The following is a 25,826-nucleotide window of genomic DNA, read 5'->3' on the forward strand; positions in this document are numbered from 1 at the left end:
GCATATATAATTGACAAAACTATCACTATTTTAGAGTAAGCTCTTTAAAAGATTCCTAAGTGCATGTTGTATCCTATTCGAGATTAAATTTGTCTCCAGGTAAGGGTGAAAATGGATTGGATATGGATCGGATTCACATCCAGATGATCAGTTGGATATATCCTCTTATAAATATAAGATTGGACGGTCCAGATTAATTGACTATTAGGATCAAATAATTAACGTTAAGCTAATATATTAATAGAAAGAGGTAGGTCGCAAAATCTTCAATAAATTTCGCCCGGATTTTAGATTTGAATCTAAATTTCTCCATCTAATAACCTTTTTATTTTAGAAATAGAATTTTTCTATTTCAAAAAATAAATATTATTTATTAAAATTATATCTTAATTTATGCGCTAACACATAAATGCTACAACTAATAGATTAAAAAAAAAAAAGCTCTTCAACTTGTTTGTAGATTTGCTTGGTTTCATAAAATTAAAAAAAGATAATAATCATGCATGATAATGATGGTAGTTTCTCCTATCAACTTGTAGTCAAATAATAGAACATATTCCCTTCAAAATCCCTCATATTGCAACATAAAAGACTATGGAGTATAAACTCTATGATGTTTAAAAAGAAAAAGATAAAGATAAAGACTTTTGTATAAATAGTACGAATATAAATCCAATCATGCTCATAAAGTGGCAGTAGTAGCCATCAGCAAACTAACTGAATAATGAGAGAGTGATAATATGGGCACCATTGTTAGGTGAAGGCTGTGTGCCACTTGGTTGGTCAAATTACTTGTCTACTTTTGAGTTGATGACTACTTACTACTAACCAAATTTAAAAGGCAGCAGGATTATCATGTTCCACCAATCACTTCCTAATTTTAGTCTTTGTTTGTGCCACAATTCACATTTTTCCTAGTAAAACATGTGAGTTCATTCATTCACTTCAAATGAATCAATGACTCTCTGTCTCTCTCTCTCTCTCACTCTAGATTAGGTGGAAGAAGATGGAGAGGAAAATTTGGAATAATTGGACAGAGGTTTTTTGTTTGATTGTCTTGGATAATAAGAATCAGTTAATTTCGATGATGATTATATTGTATCAAGCCTAATGGGCGAAACAAATGGCTTTCACGAGAAAAAGGAAAGGGAAGGCAGATCCGATGACGGAGAAGAGGATAGTAATAGACTCAACACTGAAGGAGGTGGAGGTTAGGGGTGGCAATCGGGTCGGATTAGTCGAATTCAGGTCGAGTCATAATAATACAAACACTAATATGATCCATTTATTAAATAAGTTTGAATTTTTAAATACAAATGTAACTCATTTAGTAAACATGTTATATGGATCATAAAGAGTTATTGGGTGACACAAATTATTAATTTTTTTTATAAAATATTTGGGTTATAAATGGGTTTTGAAGAAGATGAAACTATCAAGATGAGAAGATAAAGTTGCTCTTCCGGTTGAGAAAGCAATTAAGAAAGCTAACAATTCTTTTCAAATCTTTATTCTAAATATCTTAGATCGAAGATCGTAAGCATTATCATTAGAATGAACAACTCACTCTCAATATTCAAGTTGTAAATGAGTTTTTTTCAAAATATAAATGGGTTTTCATATTATAAATGAGTTAGTCAGATTAGAAACAGGTCGGTTGGGTCATAAACAAGTTATCAGGTTATAAATATATTATTATATCATAAATGGGTTATTGTGCCATAAACGAATTGACAAGTCAAATCATAAACAGATTAATTAGGTTGAGGTAATAAATAAGAAAATGACATATTTAATAATTGGGTTAAACGAGTTGACCAGTTTATGACATGAACTTAATTAATCTAAATCCAGACCCGTTTAAAAGCCAAGTTATTGTGTGGGGTTATCAAGTCAGGTGAACTTTTGTCGCCTCTAGTGGAAATGGACTAACAGTTTTTGGTGAAGCGAGAGAAAGAAATGGCGATGAGGGGGTAGCGATGACCTTAGCAACAAGGGTGGTGGAGACTTAGAACAAGGAGAAGAGAGGAATAAAAGAGATGAGAAGACAAAAAAAAAAAAAAAAAAACCTCTCAAGAGAGATGGAATGCCTCTTGCCCCTTCTAGCCAAAGTTGCTCAAAGAAAGGAGCGGAGAGAAAACCCACCATCATCGATTCCAGTAGAGAAAACCCAAAAGGGAAGAAGATTTTGCAAACCTTAAAAGAGCTCATCTGCTAGGACTGACTCGATAACTCAAGTGATTAACTCAATCTACTTGCTTCTGTTTGAATTGAGTTCATAGGGTGTTCTTGAAATTGGTCAAGACTCCTAGCCACATTTAGTAATTAAATATCAGTTTATCCCTAACTAAGTTCACTCTACACTAGAGAGAAATAAAAAAAAATCAATTTGATTTCAAATAGATTCTAAATTTATTCTTGAAAATGACATATCTATCATTTTCATATATTGCCAATATTCTCTCATGTCTCTCTCTCTTCCCCTTCTCTTTCTTAAAAGAGCTCCTCTTCATCATGGCCGACAAAAAAAAAAGCCCTCAAAATATTCGCACACAAAGGTGGAAATTTAAATTTAAATGATTTAATATGATTTACTAATAGATTTAATATAGTTTTAAAACGAATGACTTGTATTTATATTTTATAAATTTAATAATAATATTTTAGTATTATTTGTATGATACATACCCAATACCTTAAAAAGTAAATCGTTTTTACTTTTTCATATCACATCAAAGTAATAATTATATTCATATCTCAAATCCTCTCTCATCTATCTCCAACTTTCCTTTAAAAATAAATATATTTTCCTCCAAGTATTTTAAAACATACTAAATTCATAATAAATTATTAAAGGATTATGAGACTTTTAAGCCCACAATAATTCACTTTCTTTTTACTTAAAAAAATTAGCTTCAATAAGAATTATTAATTTTTTTCTCCTAATCAAACCGTTGAAATTAAATGATACTAAATAAAATTAGCCGGAAGTACCGGTCACTTTTTTAAATTATAAAGATAAATTAGTCCTATTTTATTTTTATCTCTTAGCTATCTATTTTTTTATAAAATATAAAAATAATAATAAATTGGTAGAAGTTAACATTTCTATTATTAAGAAAACAACTATAAGGATAAGAAATAGGAAAATACTTAAATTATAATTATTTTGTCAATTAATTTAGTAACATATGTGACAATGTCTTATATACCCTTTAATTTATCGACAGATAAAAACTATTTTTAGTAACTAATTAGTTAGTATCGCTCTAAAAAATAATGTAACCTTCTAAGTGGGCTTATAACCATAAGCAAAAGAAAAATAAAAAAAGTATCATTATGTTTTTATTTAAAATAACAACATTAAATTAAAGTTATTTTTTTAAAAATAACTAGTAATAATATGCAAACCCTCGAATCAGTAATTTAAAACGTTTTATTGATAAAAAATCATATATTAAAATTTTATAATCAAAGTCAAAAGGGTATTTTAATCCATTAATTTTATATATCATCAATTTTAGTTCAAAATTAAAAAAAATTTACTTTTTCATATCACATCAAAAATAATAATTATATTTTAATTTAGCTCATAATTAATCATCATTTTTTTTTAATTTAGTTCAATATACCAGAATTATGACTTAGAAATAGAATTAACTGGCCAAATTCAGGACTTAGACTCAAACCAAAACCAAAGAGACACTAAAATAATAAATTATAATAACTTATTTTTATCGTGGTCTATTTATCATCTTTTTAAGGCTTAAAAAATGAAATATTCCTTAGCACGTATAACTACTAACACAATTTATCCTTACTTTTTCACTAAACATTTTATTACGAATAACAAACAAAGATGCTACATAAAATAAGATTAGTAATAAACTTGTCGTTATTAATTTCCTTCTAATTGATTAGACATCAAATCGACCAGTCTTTATTTTCGTGACGAATCATTCAGAGTTACTTGGACTCAATTTTTTTTTTCAAAAAGAAATATTACGGACAAAATCTAGATCAATCTAGACATAAGAAAATTATAAAAATTTTAAGTGATTGTAGCCTCGTGAGATAGAGTTCTAATGGCTCTAGTTTTATATAAATCAGATATCTGGATGGAAAGATATAATTAAAATAGTAGAGCAATGTCAGAATGGGACAAAATGGTAAATATCTGACGTTAGGGCGGTCGTCGAAGGGTGGGGGACAGCTAAGGGTGGTGGTGGATGGCCGTAGAGTACGGTGGCTGCTGGAGGTGATGGTGATTATAAGTTGGAGGTAGAATTTGAGTTTCTAACTAAGATCTACTCCTAGGAAAATAAAAGACGATATAACTACTATGATAAAATAGTAAATATAAAAATAAATAAATTTAATTAATTCTCAATGTTTGAATACCTAAAGTCAGCACCTCTATATAGAGAGGTCGGATACAATGAGTCTTACTCGGATTTAGCTTTAAAGAATTATATGACTTGAACTAAAATTTGCCTTATAGATTTACATGACTTAATTGAACTTGTCTTAGTGACTTACATAACTTAATTAAATTTGTCTTAGTAGGTAAGAACGACCGCCCTTTAAATAAGCCCATACAACTTGGGTGAAACACTCATATATGGCATTAGATTTTAGTTAGTTAGTTAATGACTAACTAAAAAATAGGGGGTAAGAGTGACCACCCTTTAAATAAGCTCATACAACTTGGGTGAAAACACTCATATATGGCATTAGATTTGATGAGCATCAAAAATCTATAAATATATAGACCCCGGTAAGAATTCATGAGCAAAATGGTCTAATGTTTAGTAGCTCCACTGCAAGCTCCGCCACCTTAGATACATAACTATGTATTCACTACGTATTATAATAGAGAAGTAATAGACAATTAAACCAAAGATATTCTTAAAACAAGACGAAGATGAGAGAGATGGAATGATAGAGCAGACAACACACACTGAATCTAAGAAATAAACAATGGATAAACTCTAATCCTTGGCGAACAAGAGAAGACAAGGCAGAGAGCTAGAGACCCACAGCCAAAAATAGTCGGAGAAGTGCGGCCATACAAAATCCTCAAACTCAAACTTTCTCTGTCAACCAACCCCAAGCCACCGGAGTCACACCCATCGACTCTATAAAGTGGCTCAGTCACCCTCCCAACCTCCACTATGTCAGTCGAGAGTTGGCACGAACAAGAAAAAGGTGGGGAGGGGGAACCCTAGGGAAAAACTCTAGTAGAGAGTAAGAAAAATTATGATAATTTATGGACTGACATTGATAATGATGGATGAAGTGCAAACAACGATGTGCACGAAAGGAAGCACATCTGGAATCTAGGCTAGAATATTCAGGGATTTCTAGAGTAAAATATTATAGAAAGATGTTGGGTGTGAGAATTACGTGAGTTATGTGAATTGAATGATTGAGACTTATCATTGAGTATTGAGTCCACAAAATAAATTAAGAAGCTTACAGTGATCAAGTTGATTAAGACCCCAAAATTGATAGGAAGTCTCCACTTCAAATTACATGCAGGAATAGGTGATCTTTTTTTATAACTTTAAATCACTTTTGGTGAAGGTGAATCGCTCTCAAAGTCAGTGTCATAGGTTATGACCTGATAACAACAAATAAAAATTCTTGATTTGAATGCTCCATTTTGCAAATATCTCACATTGGAAAGGATTAGCAACCAGGAAAGTATTTGTTCTTCTATTTGACTTCTTTCTTCTTTTTCCTTTAGACAGATGTTCTTCTATCTAAAGTTGATGTGGTAGTAGAGAAACCTTTCACTCAATTGAGATACTTTCATCATTTGGAGAGCTTTTGGAAACCCTATGAATCAAAGCCATCGAAAAACTTGTTTAATTATTAATAAACTCTAATCAGATTCTGTCACCTTTATAAACAGAAAAAAAAAACACTGAAAAATACCCAAACCAGATGCTGTGTTACATAAATATTCTCGGATTCAAATCTTTGGATACTATTAAACTTCCACTTCTCTCCAAAAAAAAATTAAAAAACACTGAATATATAGCGGTTTATTAGATAAGAACTTATCCTTCCAATTAATTTAGAAACTCAAATATTTCTTCTAAAAAATAGACTTAGTTCAGGTTAGCAAAGCAACAATGTCCCACTACTATACTAGCTAGTAGTAGTACACCACTTGTTTGAGTGCAGCTTAACTTTCTAAATTCTATTGTCCATTGACAACATCTCCTTGGACTCATCTCCCCAAAATTCTAAGTCCTCCAGAGATAGAAAAAGGGAAGACTAATCCCCCAAGTATAGGATGCTCTTTGAAGAGAAAACATATGTACTCTTATCAGAGAACCTTATTTCCTCTAAATTTAGAAACTTTGAAGTTTTATACACGCCTCGAATTAAACAGTCGCAAATAGAAACAAGAACGAAGAAGATAGCATTATAATAAAACACCTAAATAATCATAATACATATATCATAATTTTCACCTTAAGAGATATTAACCAAGATATGAACCCAAAATACTAAGTATTTGTAAATGGAAAAATACCAAACTTCTATATAGCAAAAACTTTGAACTCTAAACTCACAAGAGAGGTAAGAAGAAGGGTAGAAGGTCAACCACCTCCTATATAACAAAACTTCAATATGAATCATCTTCGCTTCTCTTGCTCGCTCTGTGAAATGATACCAAATGATAAAACTGGCCTAGAGGCTCTCATACACTTAAACTTTTTTTATTGACATACAAAATGACTTGCTTAATTACATATGACTAAACAAAACCTATAAATAGCAAGATGAGAACAATTCTCAAAATACCCTAATAAGTATGAGGACTGCCAAAATAATTTTAATAGTGACACGCCAATTAGCTAGATGCATGAAATAATATGAAAAAAATGATAAGCAAATTTAACAATAATTTTTAATATTCCTCTCCTACCAATTTGATCTTTTATGAGAGGATGGGATATATTTCTTATCCATGGTAATATAGTTAGATGGCCTTTGGATAGGGTATAAATACTAAATTTGCTTACCTATGCTCATTTCTTGAAATCAAATAAGCTAGCTTAAATCAGTTTGGGCTAATGTGGTGTTTGGATGTAGAATAATATAATTATGTAGATATTTTTTTTGAAAAGCAAAACAGTAATGGGATTTTATTAGTAAATATAAAAATATTCGATAGTATATGAGAGGAAAGAGAAATAGGTATTACTAAACTAGTTTTGAAATAAAATGTTATTTTGAACACTAAATCAGTACAGCTCCTAGTGTATTAATATAAAGTTATACTTATTCCACATCCAAATGCTCAATGAATCAAGTGAATTTTGGTACTTGTAAGTGGTGCAGTTAAATATTGAGCGATAGTTCACGATGTTATTATGGTCTAATTCTAATGGAGATTGAAAACAACATTTTTGAAGTATTTTGGTTTGATTAAACTTACATTTATTTCAATTTAAAATTTTAATTAATTATTATTTTTTGGATAATAAATTGCTTAAAATGGTTCAAAAATTTATATTGTCGCATGGTGTTATATTACTACAAAGGAAAATTCGAAAATATGTTTTCTTTTAACAAAATTATGATTTACACCCTATATTTTTACTATTTACAAATTAAGCACTATGATTTAGCAAATATGTGTAGAAAACACCATGCGATAGATAAGAATATTATGTTAAGTAAAAATATTTTATTTTTGAAATGATTAAAATACTCTTATTTCTAAAATAACTAAAATATTCTTAGTATGATTTGATTGAGGATATTTTCATAATTTTCTTTTTAGTATAATTCACGTGACCCATAGGATTGGTTAAATTTGACTAACAGATCAAGCTAACAATAGTGTGTATTCTGCATATATTCACTAAATTATAAGGCATGATTTTTAAATATTAAAATTATAGAATGTAAGCTATAATTTCATTAAAAGATTATGTGTTTGTTTTTGGTGTTTAAATTTCTTAGAAAACAAATTTAGAATTCTTTAGCAGGTTATCAAACTAAGCAGAAGTGTTGCAACTAAATATCATGAAAAGTAGTACTCTCATAACTATATCTAATATTAATTTTATTTTCTTCATATAAAGTTCAACCCACAATTCGTCTTATAGTGTATATGGTGGAATAAGAGGGATTATCAGGAATACATTCCCTTTATTAAAAAGAAACTTAAAAAAAACCTATGTCAAATATTGGGCAATTTGCATAAAAAAAACTCTTCAGTTTTCTAATTGGCAGACATAGCCCCTGTTATTGAATTACAAATTCAGGCCGTTTTAATAATTTAAATTAATTTACTATTTCTATAACCTAACTAACCGTTTAATGTTGATGTTCATATTGTTAAAAATTAGAGCGTATATTTTGTATAAGTGATGCGTATCAATTATATAAGTGATGTGTGACGTTCCTTTTTAAATTTCGATGTGCACATCGTTATAAATTATAGCGTACATTTTATATAGACGATGCGTATATATTATATAAATGATGTGTGACATTTTTTTTAAATCTTGATATACATACTGTTAAAAATTAGAGTGTATATTTTGTATAGGTGATGTGTATAAATTATATAGATAATGCATAGCATTTTTTGAAATTACAATATGCACGTTTTTTAAAATTATAACGTACATTTTGTATAAGTGATGCATGACATTTTTTTTTAAATCTCAATATGCATATTGTTAAAAATTATAATATACATTTTGCATAGATGATACATATAAATTATATAGGTGATGCATAATATTTTTTTTTAGGACGCGATAGTCTTTTTAGAAATTGTTAAGACTAAATCAGTGAAAAAGACCCAAAATTGTAATTTAATAATGAGAGCCTATTTTTGCTAATTAGAAATCTGAACGACTTTTTACTGTAAATAAATGTTAGATAAGTCTTCGAATAGGAAAATAAAATAAGTGGCACTTATTTATTCGTTGAGATAAATTTTTTAAAATATCTCACCTACTTATTCTAAATTCTAAGTGACCAATTTGCCCTCTTTATAGTACCAAATTATAATGTGACTATATATAATTATGAGATTACTAAATTACAACGTGATTATAATATAATAATAGTGTAATGAAAATATTTTGATATGTGATATCTACTTGTGTTCCTTTCTACAATAATATCTATATACTATATAAAATGAATATGTTGAGTTAAGTTAAATTATTTTTAGCTAGAAAGTTTAAAAATAATCATGATATGATAATATAATACTTGTGAAATATAACTACAATTTTTATATAATTTTAAACATATTTCTTATCTTTCTCTTAGAAAAAAAATATAATAAATATTTATTTACATTAAATATAAAAAGAGGAATAAGTTTAATTTGATCATATTTATCTCTTACTTTAACTCTCACAACCAAATATCATCTTATCCCATATTTTTATCTTAGGATAATTACCCGGAATAACTGAATAAGTACTCACTTAACTGATTCCAATCTTTCCTTATTCCGATTGGTCAGCCGCATTCCAATTTCGGGTCGGCTTTCGGATCCGCATCAGCCGAAACGAGTCGGAAGCTAGTCGGATTCGGTGCGGCTCCGACCCGCATCCGGAACCCATATTTATTATTACAAGCTTTCCCTCCTTTTCTGTCCCTTCCCGCTCTCAACTGTTTCTGATCTCTCTCCCCGTCCGTCATCCCTTCTTTCCCGATCCGGCGACGGCGAGCCAAGGCGAGTAAATTTCCGGCGATACATCGACCTCAGGCGAGTTGATATCCGGTGAGTCGAGTTCTTTCTCTCTCTTCCTTGGTTAGGGTTTTTTTTTTCCTTTCTTTCCATGTCCCTCCTTCTGTTCCCTATCTTTTAGAGAGAGAAAGAGGGAGGGAAAGGCTAGACAGATAGCGGTATGGGTGATTATTTTTCCCTTTTAATTTTTCTGAATTTGTGGGATTTTCATGCATTTTACAACAATTTTTTTAGAATTTTATATAAATAAAAGAATAATCCGATACCAAAAGTTTTCTTTGTTTTGGCCGGCCGATCCCGAAAAGGAAACCGAAACCGAAACCGAAACGTAGAACCAGATTATGTTAACTCTTTTTCGTATCTTTGTTAGCAATTGGAAGGTGATTGTGGTATTGTTATCTGGAGGTGACTTCATTAATTTCTTGAATTCTTGCGGTAGGAAATTTCTTGAATTCTTGCAGTAGGCGATCCTTATTGTGGGAAAAGTATCGTTTTTTTTTCTCTTGGCAACCTAAATCCCCTCAAACCATATTATATTACTTTATTTTTCTTATCTTGTTAGCTATTGGAAGATGATTGTGGTAAAGTTATTTGGAGACAACTTTATTAATTTTGTAAATGTACTTCTTGAATTCTTTCAGTAGGAGAACCTTCCAGTCTTTTTTTGATTCAAGCATCAAACTGTTTTTAAGGGAGAGAAGAAAACTATCAGACCGAGATGAGTAAGAAAAGGAAAGCAACTGGGATAGACAGAGGACAAAAGGATTTCGATTACAATTTTGATGTTGAAGAGGCTGTTTATTCTGGGAAGCATGAAGCAATAGCAGCAACTGTTACTGTTGTCTCCAAAAGGAATTCCTTGGGAGGCTTGACAAGTACTAAAAGGAAGTTTGAAAAAATGGGCATCACCAAAATGAGGCAGTGCTCCAGTATTCTGGTGAAACTGATGAATCATCCATTTGGTTGGGTGTTTAACCAACCTGTGGATCCAGTGAAACTGGATTATCCAGATTATTTTTCTATTATCTCCAAACCAATGGACTTGGGTACAATAAGGCACAAACTTGCAAGCAATCTTTACAGTAGCACCCATCAGTTTGCAGCTGATGTAAGGCTGACTTTCTCAAACGCAATGCAGTACAATCATCCTGGAAATGATGTTCATACCATGGCCAGGGAGTTGCATAATATATTCAGTTCAGCATGGACATCTTTGGAAGGACAATGGAGAAAAGCAAACTCTAATTTGGGACTGGAAGCTGTTAGTTTGAGACCGACGAGTGTAAAAGGACCTTTTGGGTGCTCAAATCTATCATCCTGGAGATCCCTGACAGATACTGAAAAGCCGAAGTTAAGAAAAGGTTTAGCAAATATACCAATAAGGAAGATGCCGCCATGGCTGCTGAATTTTCTTCAGAAGGAATTGATGCTTGAAAAAACTGAAGACAGAATCAATATGGAGATTGATATGCTTGATGAGGTGACTTTGTTCAAGTTGCATCAGATGCTGAAGTGTTCTGTTGGTGCAAAACTTCCAGAAGTAAGTGCTCTCACTACTGATGTTTTTTTGCCCTAATAGTTTGTCATTCACTTCATCTACTCCTTTTATTTTGCTTTCTGAAATCTGTAATGTTCTGTAGTGTGCACAGGTAATAAAAAAATGTGGCCAAGACTCTGCCCAGGGATCATGTAAAGGTGTGAATATTATATTTGTTAATTTTATTTAAATCTTCCATCGTAAAGCTTGCCTAGCAGCTAACTTAGGAAATGCAATTCAGGTAGTGGTGAAACAACGCTTATGCCTGGTGATGCCAAAGTTGAATCTCTTCTGAGTTCTGCTCATGCAGATGCAACATGTGCAACTACGGGTTGCTGCTTTACTTGCAATGGCAGCTCCTCTCAACAATTTCCTGGTGGAGAGCATTATTCACAGCATTCTGTTTCCTATGACTTGGTATGTTGCCCTTTTATTTAATTAAATTAATATTCCTCTATATTCTCTTATTAATCTGATACTGCAGGAAGATAAAAAGGCATTGTCAGGAATACAGTTGGGGGATCCAAGTCGTGAATTAGATGGTAGGTTTCCCTTTTACCTTCTTTCTAGATCATTGTTAGTTTTCACTCTTCACCTATTCATGCTTGTTAAATTCATTACAATATTTGCATGCAGTGGCAGATGTTGGTGCAAGTGACAAGGTTCAATCTCCTTTTCAAGCTTCAAATCCAACTATTTCTGGAAAAGGTTTCCTTTTATTATATTCTATCTTTGATATGCTTTGTTTGTACATCTTTGGCTATTATCTCAGTTAATACTTGCAGCTGGACGATATTGTAGTACTTTTCAATAGATATTCTTAGACTTCTTTTCCTTTCTATAAAGCTTGCTGCCATGTAGATTCTTGACTTACCTTTTTTACTCTTCATTCCTTCACATTCTTGTTTTGTTCATGTTTAGAAAATAATAATCTCCCTTTGGAGGAACCACTGTCACCAACCAAAGCCATTCGAGTTGCAATGCTCAAGCGTCGTTTTGCTGATACTATTGTCAAAGCACAGAGAACTCTTCTAGATCATGTATTTTATTTTCTTTTATTTTCTTTTTTGTTCTTGGGAAACTTGCATGAGTCACCTCGTTATGATTGAACCAGTAGATTAATATGGTGGGCTGGCTTAGAAGTTTGAATTTTGGCTGACTTAATATTTATTTCACACAGGACAAGAAAATTGACCCCGCAAATTTGCAGCTGGAAAGAGAGAAATTTGAAAGAAGGCAGCAGGAAGGTGAGAAAATAAAAAGGTCTTAGAATTTGAAGTTTGAAGGTATTGCAATTATTCGATGGCTGAGATATGGCCATTGAGATATCAAAATAGGCCAAATTGTAGCAATTCAAAATAGCGACTGGTTTTTGATACAATAGCATTTTTCATCTATCTGATACCTTATATTACTTCAGTTACTAAGTCATCTTTTTTGTTTTCTTTTACGTCTCCATTAAACAGAGAAAGCCAGGATTGAGGCCCAAGTAAAGGCTGCAGAGCTTGATGCACGAAAGAAGGCAGAAGCTGAAAAGAAAATGCAGAGGGAACGAGAAAGAGAAGCAGCTCGGTTGGCGCTGCAAAGGGTACTATATTGTTTGACTTATAATCTCTCTCTTTCCAATTTTTGTTCCTCCAGTTGAAATATTTATATTCTCTCTTTATTGTCCAGATGGAGAAGACTGTTCAAATCGATAACAATGATATTTTAAACGATATAAAAGCTTTGAGCTGCTGCCAGGAGGGGATCACTATGCCTAACGGAATACTGGCTAATTATATGTATGGGGTTGATCTGCGCTCTGGCCCTGCTGCAAACCCACTGGAGCAGTTAGGTTTGTTCCTAAAAAATGACGATCTTGAGGAGGAGGCTGAGGAATGTATCTCGGCTGTCGACAATGGAGATGTGCAGGATGGCGAAAATTAGTTGCTGGGTGTCTGGTTCTGAGATTTAAATTTTGTCGAGCTTCTATTCTTGATATTTTTATTCAGATGTCATTATTTTTCTGGGGTGTAAATAATTTTATGGGGTTCGTTTTTGAGAGAGAGGGTGATGGTCTCTTTTTATTGCTAGGCCGGCCACAAATGTCTCTGCCATCTCATGTAAATGTATATGATGAGCAGTATATTCAAAGTTATTTGTTACAGAAGTATGATGAAAGGAGTTACTTCCTTTTCTTTTTTTCCTCATTTACTTGATGAAATGTTAGATGCAAAAGTTAAGTTCAAGGGATGTAAAATTATTGTATAAAAATTAACAAATTATTGGTATGGCAAAACTTAATTATCGTGTTGTGAATGTAAGCACTTCAGCCAGCCGAGAGGCAGCTGGGAAAATCTTGTAATGAAACAAGATTGCATGGTGTCTGTGGGTTGAAATTTATACTTGGGGAATAAGATTAATTTGGGTGGTTATGTTCATTTGTAGTCCTCATCTGGGCTTCCTTAGAAGTGCTACTGTCCGTGATATTTAGTTCCAATGGTTCTGCTTAGTCTGTTGAATTGTTAAAGAATTCTGGAAGCCTCATAGTTTGGTGCTTATGAGGTGAACAAGTTCTTTCAATGCCTTCCTATTGAGAAGCAAATTGTGAAATTTGAACATCAAGACAAGGCCATCACTTAGCCGCTACGAATAAAAGCACTTACAAGTGTGTGCTTTGTAGCCAAAATACCAAATTTCTTCAAACATATAACCAGGTGCTTCCAAGGTTTTCTTTGGCCTAATTGCAACCCCATTCACTTCAGGAATAAGTTTTCTAAATATAATTCCTTATTCTAACTTATAGCTAAATATCATAATAATCTAATTTTAAAATATAAATATTATTTATTAAAATTATATCTTATACCACACACTTATCTAATTACTAGTATATCCTTAATATCTATTCCATCAATCTACTTTATATTAAATCAAAAAATATTTATGATAATTTCATAAAAATTTAAATAATTTTTTATTTTATTTTACTTTATATAATAGTTATTACATTCTTATTTCAAACTATAAGTAAACATAAAATAAAATTATTTCTACAATAAATACCTCATTTTCATAATTATAAAAAAAATATCTATTCTATATAATTGACTTTATTCCTGGAATAAACAAGGCAGGGTGTGGGTGGCACTGCGAATGATCAAGAATTTGAGGATTTTGCACACTTGGAATATCTCTTTCTATCTCTCGTAAAATGGAATATCCGCAAAAAGGTAATCCAAATTAGACCCCCAAAAAATAGCTATTTCATTATATCTCTCAACAAGTCATATTTTCATGCTAAACAAACCAAAAATTCACTTTTTTCTCAGCCTAACACACAACAATGATGTCAATGTCAGTATTACGAGCAAAACAATCAAGGGTTTGAACTAAGTAGCATTCAAGTTATTTCCGACAAAAATTACAATAGACCTAAGGTTCATATAGCTCACAAGCTGGTTAACATTATTGATCCTAATGATCGACAATCCTCTTAAAACTATCAATGCCCTCAAATAAGAAGACCATATATAAACTTGCTCCCAAGCTTAGTACTAGGACAACAGAACAATACTCAACAAGATATCCAAAAGTTTATGCCAAAATTTTCCTTTTCTATGAAAGAGGATATAATTAAGTGTTCAGTATCTTCAAAAGAATAAAGTGCAACTTCAAGGACCACAAAATCACTCATGCACACTCCAAAATTTAGTGATGTCAAGCCCAATTGTCAGCATTTGCGATACTCACACGGAAACTGACTTAGAAGGCTGGAAAGCTTAGCCTTTAGCCCTCAAGTACTAGAAGCAGTTAATAAGCTGGCTGAACCTCTTGAGGCCTATTTTATTTGACCGACCTCACCTTGTAGTCCCAAACATGTATCCATATAGGAAGGTTGCATAAGTATACCCTAAATAGGTGACTTCTATGCCACATGGCTGCCACATTAGGTACGGTGGATAACCATTTTGGAATTAGCAGATGTGGGTCATCGGTACAAGTAACTAGAAGCTGTTGCATAGGTAAATCACGAACAAATCAACGGTTTACCTAGAGAAGATTCTTTGTACCAGAAATCACCCACAGAAGTGTTTCTCCTACGTGTGCTGACATTACCTTACATGGCGCCCATGTGGCTTAATGGTCATCTATTATGGTGTATACTTATGAGACCTATTTGGAAATATATTTTGGGTTGCCAACTAGGTTTGGCCAGAAACTCCGCTTTATAGAGTTATAATTGCTTGAATCTCCTCCATGTTATTATGATCAACAGCTTCTTACACATTCCATAACATGTGCAGGTCAAACCGTGACATATGTGGCTTTGAATGGCTTTTGTTCCAGTCTCAAGGTGTTATCTGCACATAAAAGGCATGTTGCCCAATTTCATCATATGCATACACAAAAAGAAACAATAACTGAAAGATTACGAGTGACATCAGATGTAAGAAGGAACACATGGAGCAGACATAATTTTATTGATACCACCAATGATAGAACATCTCAGGTGAGGGAAGAATCTGATACTTTCCCTTATTCTTAAAGGAAAAAAAAAGATAATATTACCATAGCACAGAAACATCAGAATTGTGGCACACCTGTTCATGTGTTCTGAGCTGGCCAATCAAACGTCGTGCTCTGATGTTGACTGCTCCGCCGCAAAGTAGTAAAGTAATGCCTTACAGCGTTCTGATTAACCTCAAATATGAACTGCATATCCCTGATCTGTAGTTACAAATTAGATGTTACTAGTTAGGTTACAATACAAAATGTCAGACCTAAAACTAAATAATATAAAAACCCAAAAGGAATGACGAGACATACAGGAAGAATAAATTAAATGATCCACTTGTCATCAAAATCTACCACCTCTAAACTGTTTATGCAAACAAGGAATAGACTATAAGCCATTATGGTACTAACCACTAGCTCTTATCAATGAGGTTGATCTGTAAAAAGGCTTTTGAGTTTTGACAAGAACTTAAGTCTTAAGAGAAGCAAATATGAGAGGCCCAAATGGAAAGGGAAGTTATGATGCCCTATGGGATTAATGGTGCTCTTTCCCAATTAAGGTCTTCCTTTTGGTTTGTACTGGATGAGATAACAGACAGAGAGAGAGAGAGAGAGAGAGAGAGAGAGAGAGAGATTTTCATATAAAAGAACATTACTATCCTTTGTAAAATTAATTAAAATCTCTTATGTCTTCACATTCAAAGCTCTCAACCCTGTCACCTTTGATGAAATAAGGATGAAGCAGGGAAATATAGTATTAAGGCACTTATCTTATAACCAGAGAGTGATCACCTAGTTCAGTGTAGAGTGCTAGCCGTTTAATGACAAACAATACGAAAACTAATATGCCGAACGTAAATGGCACCAATTCAGAAGTTGAATTCAAGTTATAAGGAATAGATCATAGCATGAATTATCAAGCTGATTTCATAGATAAACAACACTTGTTGGAATATGACAGTTTCTGACAGCACACATGTTTTCTTCAAGTTCAAGGCACAATTACAGAATAATACATCTTAATGAATAATAGTATGCATCTCCAATTATATCTAGGGTTATCAATTTTAAATGGAGAAGTCTGTGATACAAGTTTCAGAAGATGCACAGCCAATGATTATTTTCCTATAACAAAATCAAAAAAAAAAAAAAAAGACAAGATACTATACCTCAATAAGAGAACCAGAACTTAGATTGATGCGTTTTTTAGCTGGAACTTCCTTGCTATTCACAAAAATTGAACACTTGCCAATGTTCTTAATGAGAAACGATCCATCTTGATCCATCTTGATAATAGCCTAAGGTAAAGAGAACACCACAACAGAAGGCTATGTTAAACTCAAGCAAACACAATATATCCAAGTAGAGTTTTGATAATTGAACAATGGAATTTGACAACAAGCAGTAAGAAATATGCCATAAATTCAAAGAGAATGGGAATAAATGGTAAGGTCTTAAATCTCCATATTATCATCTTACGATGACTCTCCCGACTCCAACTTGAGAAAGAAGTAAAAACCAAAACTTACAAGATGCAACTATCCTTTTAGTATTCTATCCATAACACTTTTTTTTTTGTTGTATGATACACAGAAAATGAGTAGTGAATCCTATACTATATACCATATGTTTCTTTGGCTTCACAGTATATCTGTATATGTCATCAGCAGAACAAGTATGAAAAGGAAAAGCTCATCTATCTATTTTAGTTAGCTTCAAATTTTCATTTGTTCAAAGTTCAAACCCTCAGAGAGAACAACCATAAGAATATAGCAAAATTCTTTTCTATGGTGGCAAATATGGTTGTCATGCCGAGCATGCCTACCGGTACGGTTCAGCATGTATCATACCAGTAAAAAGTAAAAACTGGCACTAATACAAAATATACTCTTCTTTTTAACCATTCGCAATGGGCTGGGTCAACTATGTCAAACATATACCTAATTGGAACATATTAGTTCACACAGGGTTGTGTTGCTCCATAATGACCTATCAGTTGGCACTTATTGTTTCAATGGCTAACAAGCACAGCGACTTGCATAGCAATCCTTGACAGCAGATTTTGGGATTGAGAATCCAGCAAGCTTTTGGCATGTTCGTTATATATTGTCAAATGATATGAACTGCCAAATATTACTATTTCACTAGCATGAGCTTATTATCTTGCTCTAACAATAAATGGCTAATATACTAAACACCAAAATGAGATTCTATTAATACACTTTCCCATGAACACAATGTAGTAATCTTTGGTACTTGAAACACAAATAATTAACGAAATTTGGTATATTTGGGAATCCAACTTAGCAGTAGAGAAAATCACACAAACCTCGCTAACTTCCATAATAACAATAAGCAAACAAGAATTACATGTTCAAAGTCATCTTCTTGTAAATCTAAAATATCCTAACAGTAAAATCAGTTAACAATAAAGTTAAAACTAGTCACCTGTCGGCGAGAGATTTTATTAGCATGCCCTTCTCTTCCCAAGTCAATGTCTACTTTTACATCTTCTGTCTCTCTTCCAAGTGTTACCTTCATGTTAAGAAATATTTGCATTATATTAGCAAAATATCCAAGAAAATCTTACCGGCAAATTTTAGAAATTTATGATAAACATGAATTAAACATGTGACTTAGTGAATCTCAAACTACCATATAATCATATTCTATTTACAATGATTCGAGTCAGAAAGACTATAAATTTGCTCATGTCGAAAACAAGTAACTTATATATCATTTCACAAGGTTCTCATCTTCTTTACTTCGTTGCAGCTTCCCGTATTATTGCATGTTTGTGTGTTCCTAATGAAATTTTACCACACCGGCTCTTTAAATTTTCAAAGAACAGCTTTTAGATAAACAAATAACTTTGTGAACATAACCAGTCATGAAAATAGAACAATTCTCAACTACAAGCACAAAAGAGGCGTACCTACATACCTGCGGGCAAGCATGCAAATGTAACACATATGGGTGTATTTGCATGTGCATATGTAGGAACAAGAGTATACATGTAAAGACAGCTTCTATACAGAAAGAAAGAATTTGCAGAGAATCAAGATAAAAAATGCCTATACTAGAATATTTTATAAGAAAACAACATACAGGGTGAAATAAGATAGTTTGCAACCACCATGTACTTCAAGTATATATGTTGCAATTTGTTAAGTCAAATCTAGAACATTGGATGTGATCAAACAACATCTAAGGCACCCAATTTGTTTTGTATTCCATAATTCCAAAAGGTAATAGAAATGTACTAATTGAACAAGTCATCTAATGACGAGTTGAAGCACAGACAATAGTTTTGAAACATGAAACTATTTGGGACTATTGAATAGGCAGTTGAAATTCTGACTCTACAACCCATATGCTTGACTAGATGCTTATAGAATTGCAACATAGAAAAGTCAAAGAATAGCAACAAAAATAATCAAATGTTTCAATTGGTGTTTACCTCAGGATCTTTCATAAAATACTTCATATGGCGACCATAAAGAACTGCAAAAGCTCCATGAGATAAAATCACTCTGTTAATATAAGATTGAGCACCTTGCTCCAATCTTATGATCGCTTTCTTGCTATCAACACACTGATACCGCAAAACTGATAATGAAACAAGGACAACAGAATCAGAACAGGGCATGGCACCAGTAAACAAGCACATAAGATGACATGATCACACAATTAGCTCTTGGCATTACCAAATATGAAAAGTATATGATGTTTACATTCCTAGTAAAATGCACTAAAATTGCAATATGCATGCATCATTTTTGCAGCTTTTTACCACACATCACTTCTTGTAGAATTTTGGCCAAGTCATCTATAGTCTATAACCCCTTCATTAGGATCTCAGAGTAAAGAGGTTGCACAATTGGCGGTAGTTCTGGTTCCAGAAACAAAAACAAAATTGCAATTTATTTTGCACACACCAACCAATTGAAAAATGTCAATTTTCAATGCGAGTATCGCCATTAAATAGGAGTTCTGCATAACTGCAAATATACACCCTCCATAGACTGTATTTCAGAATATCGCCATCCAAATTTCAGTTTAACGTGCTAATTGCATGAAGGAATGATGTGACATCAACTTCAAATTAGATTACTTACTTGTTTTATTTGAATAATCATAATATTAGCATAATGTGTGGGGGATGTCTCCACCATTTTGCTTGGCCATTGGATCAGTTAGTAGACTAGGTAGTTAATTCAGTCTAGGGTAGATTAGGTTAGTGGGCTGCCTAAGCCATTTGGGAGTCTTCTAGAAAACTCTAATCTTTTTCTCAACCTTTGGACTTCCCAAAATAACTTCTCAGTTTTTCAACTTGGGACTTCCCAGCATAGCTCCACAACTTCTCAATTTTTCAACCTCTCAAAAATAGACCTTTAGTCTCTTCTCCTCTTTATAAATCCCATGCAGCCAGTAGCGGAGAGTCAACTTTGGAAGGTATCAAACACTTGTCTTCTTTACATAAACCTCTCCTCTACATTTCACTCTACTCTACTATCTCCCACAGTCCTTGTGGGTTCCCACCCTTTACCTCATCTCTACTAAACTTATCCATAATTCTTGTGGGTTTCTTGTTAGTTTAGCTTATCACTTTGTTTCTTTTTCATGTATTTATTGCTGTCTTAAGGGATATTCAGCAATATAATGAGGACTATTGGTGACCAGGTGAAGTTGAAGGTAACGTTTAAGACTGTCATTATCCTTCACATCAGGTGAGACCCAACCTATCTTTAGCTCACTCTTGATTAACCAAAGTCTATTAATCGATCTACTGTTCCTTTTCGCCATATCTTTTATTTCAAACTTGTTGGTTTGTTAAGTTTAAAATGAACAGGATTTAATCTTGCTTATATCTTAATAGGAAACCTTATGATCATTTACTACTTTTATTATTTGCATTGCTGAATTCATTGGTCTAGATTTGATCATATATCCTCTAACATTCGTTCAAAATTTTGAGTTGCATTAAGAAAGGATATTCCGGTTACAAATTGGGAAGACAAAGAAATAGACAAGTACTAAATTAGGAAAGCTACACACACCAAGATGCTGGTCTACTTGAAACATAGATTTGAAACATCGACACAGCCAGAAGATTCTAAGCTTCTTCCTCCTATCTCAAGCCCTCTAATTTGTATTATAGGATGATAGGAGCAGGAATACACTTTGCAGTGAGTACTATGAGTAAACAGTAACGAAATAATTAGTCCTTATTAAACCACTGAAGGAGATGAACAAAAGCACTGATGAAAGAACTTGCAACATCCTGTTCTACAGATCACCGGAAATAACATTACTGCAGAGAGAACCAATAAGGTACTATCTTAGCAAGCTTAAGTACTTTAGAAATGTTCTGTTTAACCAATATAATATGATAATAAGTAGGATATCACAGTTAGCCAGATCCTGTAACAGAGGAAAACAAACAAGTGTTTAGCTTTAGCTTGCAAGAGCTTTTACCTTCCTTGCTGATGAGACGGGATTCCTGATCGTATGGGCCCAAGTCCATCTCAAGTATCTGCAAAAGATGTTCACAAACAAATTATCACTTGGATCATTTGTTTAACAAATCAAAGAACTATTAGCCAAGCAAATCAAAAGGCATACCATAGCCTCGATGTCAGAAAAGTTGGGTACATCATTTTCACTGTCAGAAAGTTGTTCTTGGTCCGACGTGGACATTGTTGTAACTGCGTCTAGAAGGATCATATCTGTGGATGCATGTGATGGAAAATCTTTTTGTACTGTAATTTGTGTGCCTGTTTCCTCTTTACAACCATCAGTTTTATTTAAAGAATAGTAGCTCGCAGAATCGGGTCCAGAACCTGGCTTCCCCAGAAGCAAATAACCAGATTTGTCAAAATTGTCATGCTTCCCCGGATCTTGAGCTCCATATTCTTCCTTGAATGGACCAACATGGGCAGAATGTAAAGAGACAATTGCTGATGAACATGAATTTGGGACATCAACAGCATTTCTTAAGACTCCAGCTACAGAACCGCCTTCTGATGACTCAGCTCCTACTGTACAGCCATCACCAGCATGCATATAACCCACCTTTTGTTGCAACATTGATGAGTCTGCCTTCATGGAGGTTAGAACGGGCCGTGCATTCGTCGTATGCTCTTCTTTCACTTCTGTTAAGTCTCCCAAAGTAGATTTCTCAGCTGATAAGAAGGTGATAGAGGACACAACTGAACAAGTTTGATTCTTGGAGCTGTGTTCCCAAGGAGTACAAAATTGTGGAGGCACCCGAGCAGGTAGAACAATATCATCATTGGATGGTACTTCAGGATCTTCTGTGTTCATCGTACAAATTACAAAAGCTTCAAGAGTTTCGCCACTGTGATACGTCTTTGATGATGAAGATGTCATGTCTGCTCCTAAAACATTTATCTTTTGATCGTTTTCATAACTAGAATGTATCTGATCACAGCCAGTATTCGTCTCCTCGGAACAAGCATGTTCCGGAAGGCATGCTTCCAGAACTTCATTCATTTTAGGATCATTTGAGTTGGCCACGTCATCCTGATTTGAGTCATTAGGAGAATTCAAGAAAATGGAACTCAGACCATTTAGGCAAGATGTATCTGCGATATCTTTCTCATCTACATCGATGAATAGGAGCTCATCATCAGTAGCAAAGTCCATGTAAGAACTCGAAAAGTCAATAAAATCATTTTCTGATATTATTGCTGCATTATTTACTCCATCTGAAATTCCGTCATTTAACTTAGTTTGCGAGGTAATATCAAATTCAACTACATTCCCTGTCCTAGTATCATTATGACCAAAGACTTTTTGTTCATTCTCTTTAATGTGCATTTCCACTGGCATGGTAGGTGCAGCAATATCCTCAATTGTATTCCAAATAGGCAGTCCAGATGTTGGAGATGAGCATCCAAGATGCTCCAATGAAGTATCACATTCAGGAACTCGTGAGACAATATTATTGTCCAACAAAAAACTATCATTTCTTCCTCCATTTGAATCTGAACTAGGTAGTGTCATCTCTTCCATCACTTCATTATCATATGAATTGCTGGTAGGCAACAGTTGCAGTTGTTTGGTTTCTTCCATCCCAGAGGAGATCTTTAGAGAAACATGATTCTCTCCACAAATCTCAGGATCCTTTTTTACATAGTTATGATCCAAGGACTGCTCCTCCCCATTATTCCCTCCTACTGTGTCAACTGTGTTATGGGCAATACTATCTGTATATCCATATAAGCAGTCCCTCTCTTCTTTCACTGACCCCACATGATCTGGATGAAATATAGCATTATCACCATTGACAGAGGAAGAATCAGCCCTTAGGAATTCAGGTAAAATAGGCTGACCACTATTATTGTAGCCATTTTCCATGTGTCCATAACAGTTTAAGATCGATCCAGTAATAGTAGCATCACCAACGGGCTGCTGATTGTAATGTTTTAATGGGTCTTGGTAGCCACATTCACCACTCATAGAGCCATTTGAACAGGGAAGCACAAATGTACCGAAATCAGCAGAAATAAATGGTTTGTTGCAAATTCTCTTCCGCATGGCATAGTAATGGTTCCTTATGCTGTCACCTTTCCTTTTGCGAGATGAAAACTCTTTTCCTTTGGAATTGCAAGTCCGGTTAGCTTTGGAAGAATTCGATGTCAATAGTTCGATCTCAAATTCAATAATACGAGCAGATGCCTCTGCTGAGGTATCAGAATCATAGAGGAGTGAGTACCACCGATCCTGCAATTCTCGAAGAGTAAACCGACGAGAAAAGCATACAGCTCCTCGAGACAATGACTCTAGGGAAGCACCAGCCTGAAACCACCAAAAATTGCTCCTTAAAACTGCAAACTGATAGAATCATCAAGAGTAATCATATGACTAAGTCTCCAATAAGGTAGACTAAGAGGGACAACCAAGAAAACTTTCATAATTGATAACGCAGATCAAAAGAATACATCAAGATAGGAAATTAGAAGACAGAGAAAATCCGAACGTTTAGGAGTTAAGGTGAATGGAGTGGTATTACTAGAATTATCAAAACGGACAACACTACAATGATTTATATATAACCATATTTTCCGAATATCTCAAAACAATCAATACCCGGATACCCAATTGTCTAGAATTCGGCTAAGCAAAAGGAGCAATGAAAGTATTGTTAACTACTGCAAAGCAGAATTACAATAAAGCAGATAGAATCACTAACCACGAAACATCAAAAATATTGGAAAAATCAAAAGAACAGATGAATCGGTTGACTATTTAACAAAGTGCAGGATTTGAAGCCCTAAATCATCAAACAAGGGAGAGAGGAAGAGAGACGCGAATGTAGTTACTTCTACGGCGTTCTTTAGGAGCAGATCGTCCTCCGGGATCCATTTCGTTACGGCCGTGAGAGCACCCATCGATCATAGATTTTGAGAGAGAGAGAGAGAGAGATAGGGGGAGGGGGAGGGAGGGAGGGAGCTGTGGTTTAGGGTTTAAGGAATTGTTTTGGGGAACAAGGGAGAGAACGAAGCGGAGCCGGAATCAGGACTCAGGAGCCGGAATTGGACTCCGAAACGGGTCGGGTGACGGCGACATCCGATCCGGTAATTTGCCATAGAAGTATGGAACCGATTAAACTGTGACAAACCTCTTAACTCTACGGGGGCTAACGGAGAACATCAAATTATTATTTTATTCTTAAATTAAAATTATCACTATAAGACCTAAATTTAATCACCGAGGATAATATCTTTTAGAAATTTATATAAATCACACCCTATATTTTATCTATTTTATAATTCACCTTTTATCTTTGAAAATTTTATAACTCGACTCCTTATTTTTTTTTTATAATTCTTATTTAATATTCTAGTTTAATTCAAACAGAATCTTTAGATCATTTTGATAAAGGAGATGAATAATGTTGTAAGAGTTGAATAATGTTGTAAGAGTAGCTTATATTGTGCATAGATTTTTTCAATTCAATTCACTTTTAGATCAAGAATCATTGTATTTCAAACTGATCAATTGAACATATTTAAATGGTTAAATATTATATATTTTATATTAGTTCCAACTTCTATTTTCTTTTTAAATCTTAATAATGCAATTGAATTATTAGAAAAGAGTGCTTGTGAAATGGGTGTAGATTCTGCATGTTGGTTGGTGAATTAGAAATTAGAAGCTTTTCTCTTTCTTTGACTTCTGGATTTTGAAAACAAAATTGGAAATATTGTTCTTCTTTTACTTAATTTATAGGGTTATATTCCTTATAGGAGATATTGCACTTGATTTGCTAGTGTCTTTCTTTATATTTTCTTTAATATGAATACTTGGTGCAATAGATGTTGTTAAAATGAGGATTGTCTCCCTTATTGTGGGTCATGTTTTAGGGGGTGAATGTATGATATCTTAATAAATGAGAATATAAATATTAAGATCTTGATGAATGAGAATATAAAGATTGTGTCCTAATGGGAGAGATATAGAATCAAAATAAATTATTATTTTCAATGAAATAATAGAAAGGCCATGAGTATTGATGGTTTAAAATAAATTAACCTAGTTCTACTCAGGAGTATGAATTGTATAAATTATAAGCAAAGGATAACATGTGTCAACTTTGTCAAATATGAAGATTATATACTTGTTGATTTTAGAAAATATAATTATAAAGTATGAATTATAGCTCTAATGGCACTTGATAACGCAATATTAGTATGTCATTAAAAATGCATGTTCATGATCTTGTAGAGAGGTAATGTGATATAATGATACTAGGTATGTGTTGGTATCTCGACTAAGATTTTCAGTCTAATGGTTGTAGATAACCAATCATATTGCATCACTAGGCACGTGATGGAGACTTTATTGCTTGATAATTATCCCTCCTCGATAAGGATAATGAATTATTTGTTTATAATCTTGTAACTCTATATGAGTTTACTATGAAAATGTGAATTGTGATATATAATAAAATATGAGTTATTATTAAAAAGTCATTTCTTACTATATTAAATATGTTTTTATTATAGTAGCATGTAATAT

General features: G+C 33.3%; 2 protein-coding genes across 3 annotated transcripts; one reads left to right on the top strand and one right to left on the bottom strand.

Annotated features, from left to right (window-relative positions):
* Positions 1–9,667: 9,667 nt before the first annotated feature.
* On the top strand, positions 9,668–13,505 carry LOC140759569 (transcription factor GTE9-like). 2 transcript variants are annotated; one of them, XM_073096166.1, is made up of 10 exons: positions 9,668–9,775; positions 10,387–11,282; positions 11,383–11,437; positions 11,521–11,696; positions 11,764–11,821; positions 11,916–11,987; positions 12,201–12,319; positions 12,460–12,526; positions 12,746–12,867; positions 12,954–13,505. In XM_073096166.1, exons 2-10 carry the CDS (start codon positions 10,461–10,463, stop codon positions 13,206–13,208), a joined length of 1,746 nt encoding a protein of 581 aa, XP_072952267.1. In that variant the 5' UTR covers positions 9,668–9,775; positions 10,387–10,460; the 3' UTR covers positions 13,209–13,505. The 2 variants fall into 2 exon arrangements, with proteins under 2 accessions (XP_072952267.1, XP_072952266.1); XM_073096165.1 differs by having other exon boundaries at positions 9,685–9,775; positions 10,384–11,282.
* A 1,352-nt stretch (positions 13,506–14,857) lies between these two features.
* Positions 14,858–24,251, bottom strand: LOC140759439 (uncharacterized). The gene is made up of 8 exons (XM_073096008.1): positions 24,128–24,251; positions 21,405–23,603; positions 21,258–21,315; positions 19,240–19,388; positions 18,228–18,314; positions 16,949–17,077; positions 15,866–15,992; positions 14,858–15,625 (listed from the first exon to the last, which is right to left on the bottom strand). Exons 1-7 carry the CDS (start codon positions 24,194–24,196, stop codon positions 15,870–15,872), a joined length of 2,814 nt encoding a protein of 937 aa, XP_072952109.1. The 5' UTR covers positions 24,197–24,251; the 3' UTR covers positions 14,858–15,625; positions 15,866–15,869.
* Positions 24,252–25,826: the final 1,575 nt, after the last annotated feature.

The sequence above is a fragment of the Typha angustifolia genome, chromosome 4 (assembly GCF_048772165.1).
Source record: "Typha angustifolia cultivar Huaian chromosome 4, ASM4877216v1, whole genome shotgun sequence".
NCBI lineage: Eukaryota > Viridiplantae > Streptophyta > Magnoliopsida > Poales > Typhaceae > Typha > Typha angustifolia.

Excerpts from the sequence above, each read along its gene's own strand:
- LOC140759569 (XM_073096166.1), top strand. The coding sequence starts at position 10,461 with ATGAGTAAGAAAAGGAAAGCAACTGGGATAGACAGAGGACAAAAGGAT. Across the intron at positions 11,988-12,200 it reads TCCAACTATTTCTGGAAAAG|AAAATAATAATCTCCCTTTG; the intron begins GTTTCCTTTTAT and ends GTTCATGTTTAG. Across the intron at positions 12,868-12,953 it reads CTCGGTTGGCGCTGCAAAGG|ATGGAGAAGACTGTTCAAAT; the intron begins GTACTATATTGT and ends TTTATTGTCCAG.
- LOC140759439 (XM_073096008.1), bottom strand. The coding sequence starts at position 24,196 with ATGGGTGCTCTCACGGCCGTAACGAAATGGATCCCGGAGGACGATCTG. Across the intron at positions 23,604-24,127 it reads TCCTAAAGAACGCCGTAGAA|GCTGGTGCTTCCCTAGAGTC; the intron begins GTAACTACATTC and ends TGGTGGTTTCAG. Across the intron at positions 18,315-19,239 it reads ATTTTATGAAAGATCCTGAG|GTAACACTTGGAAGAGAGAC; the intron begins GTAAACACCAAT and ends CTTAACATGAAG.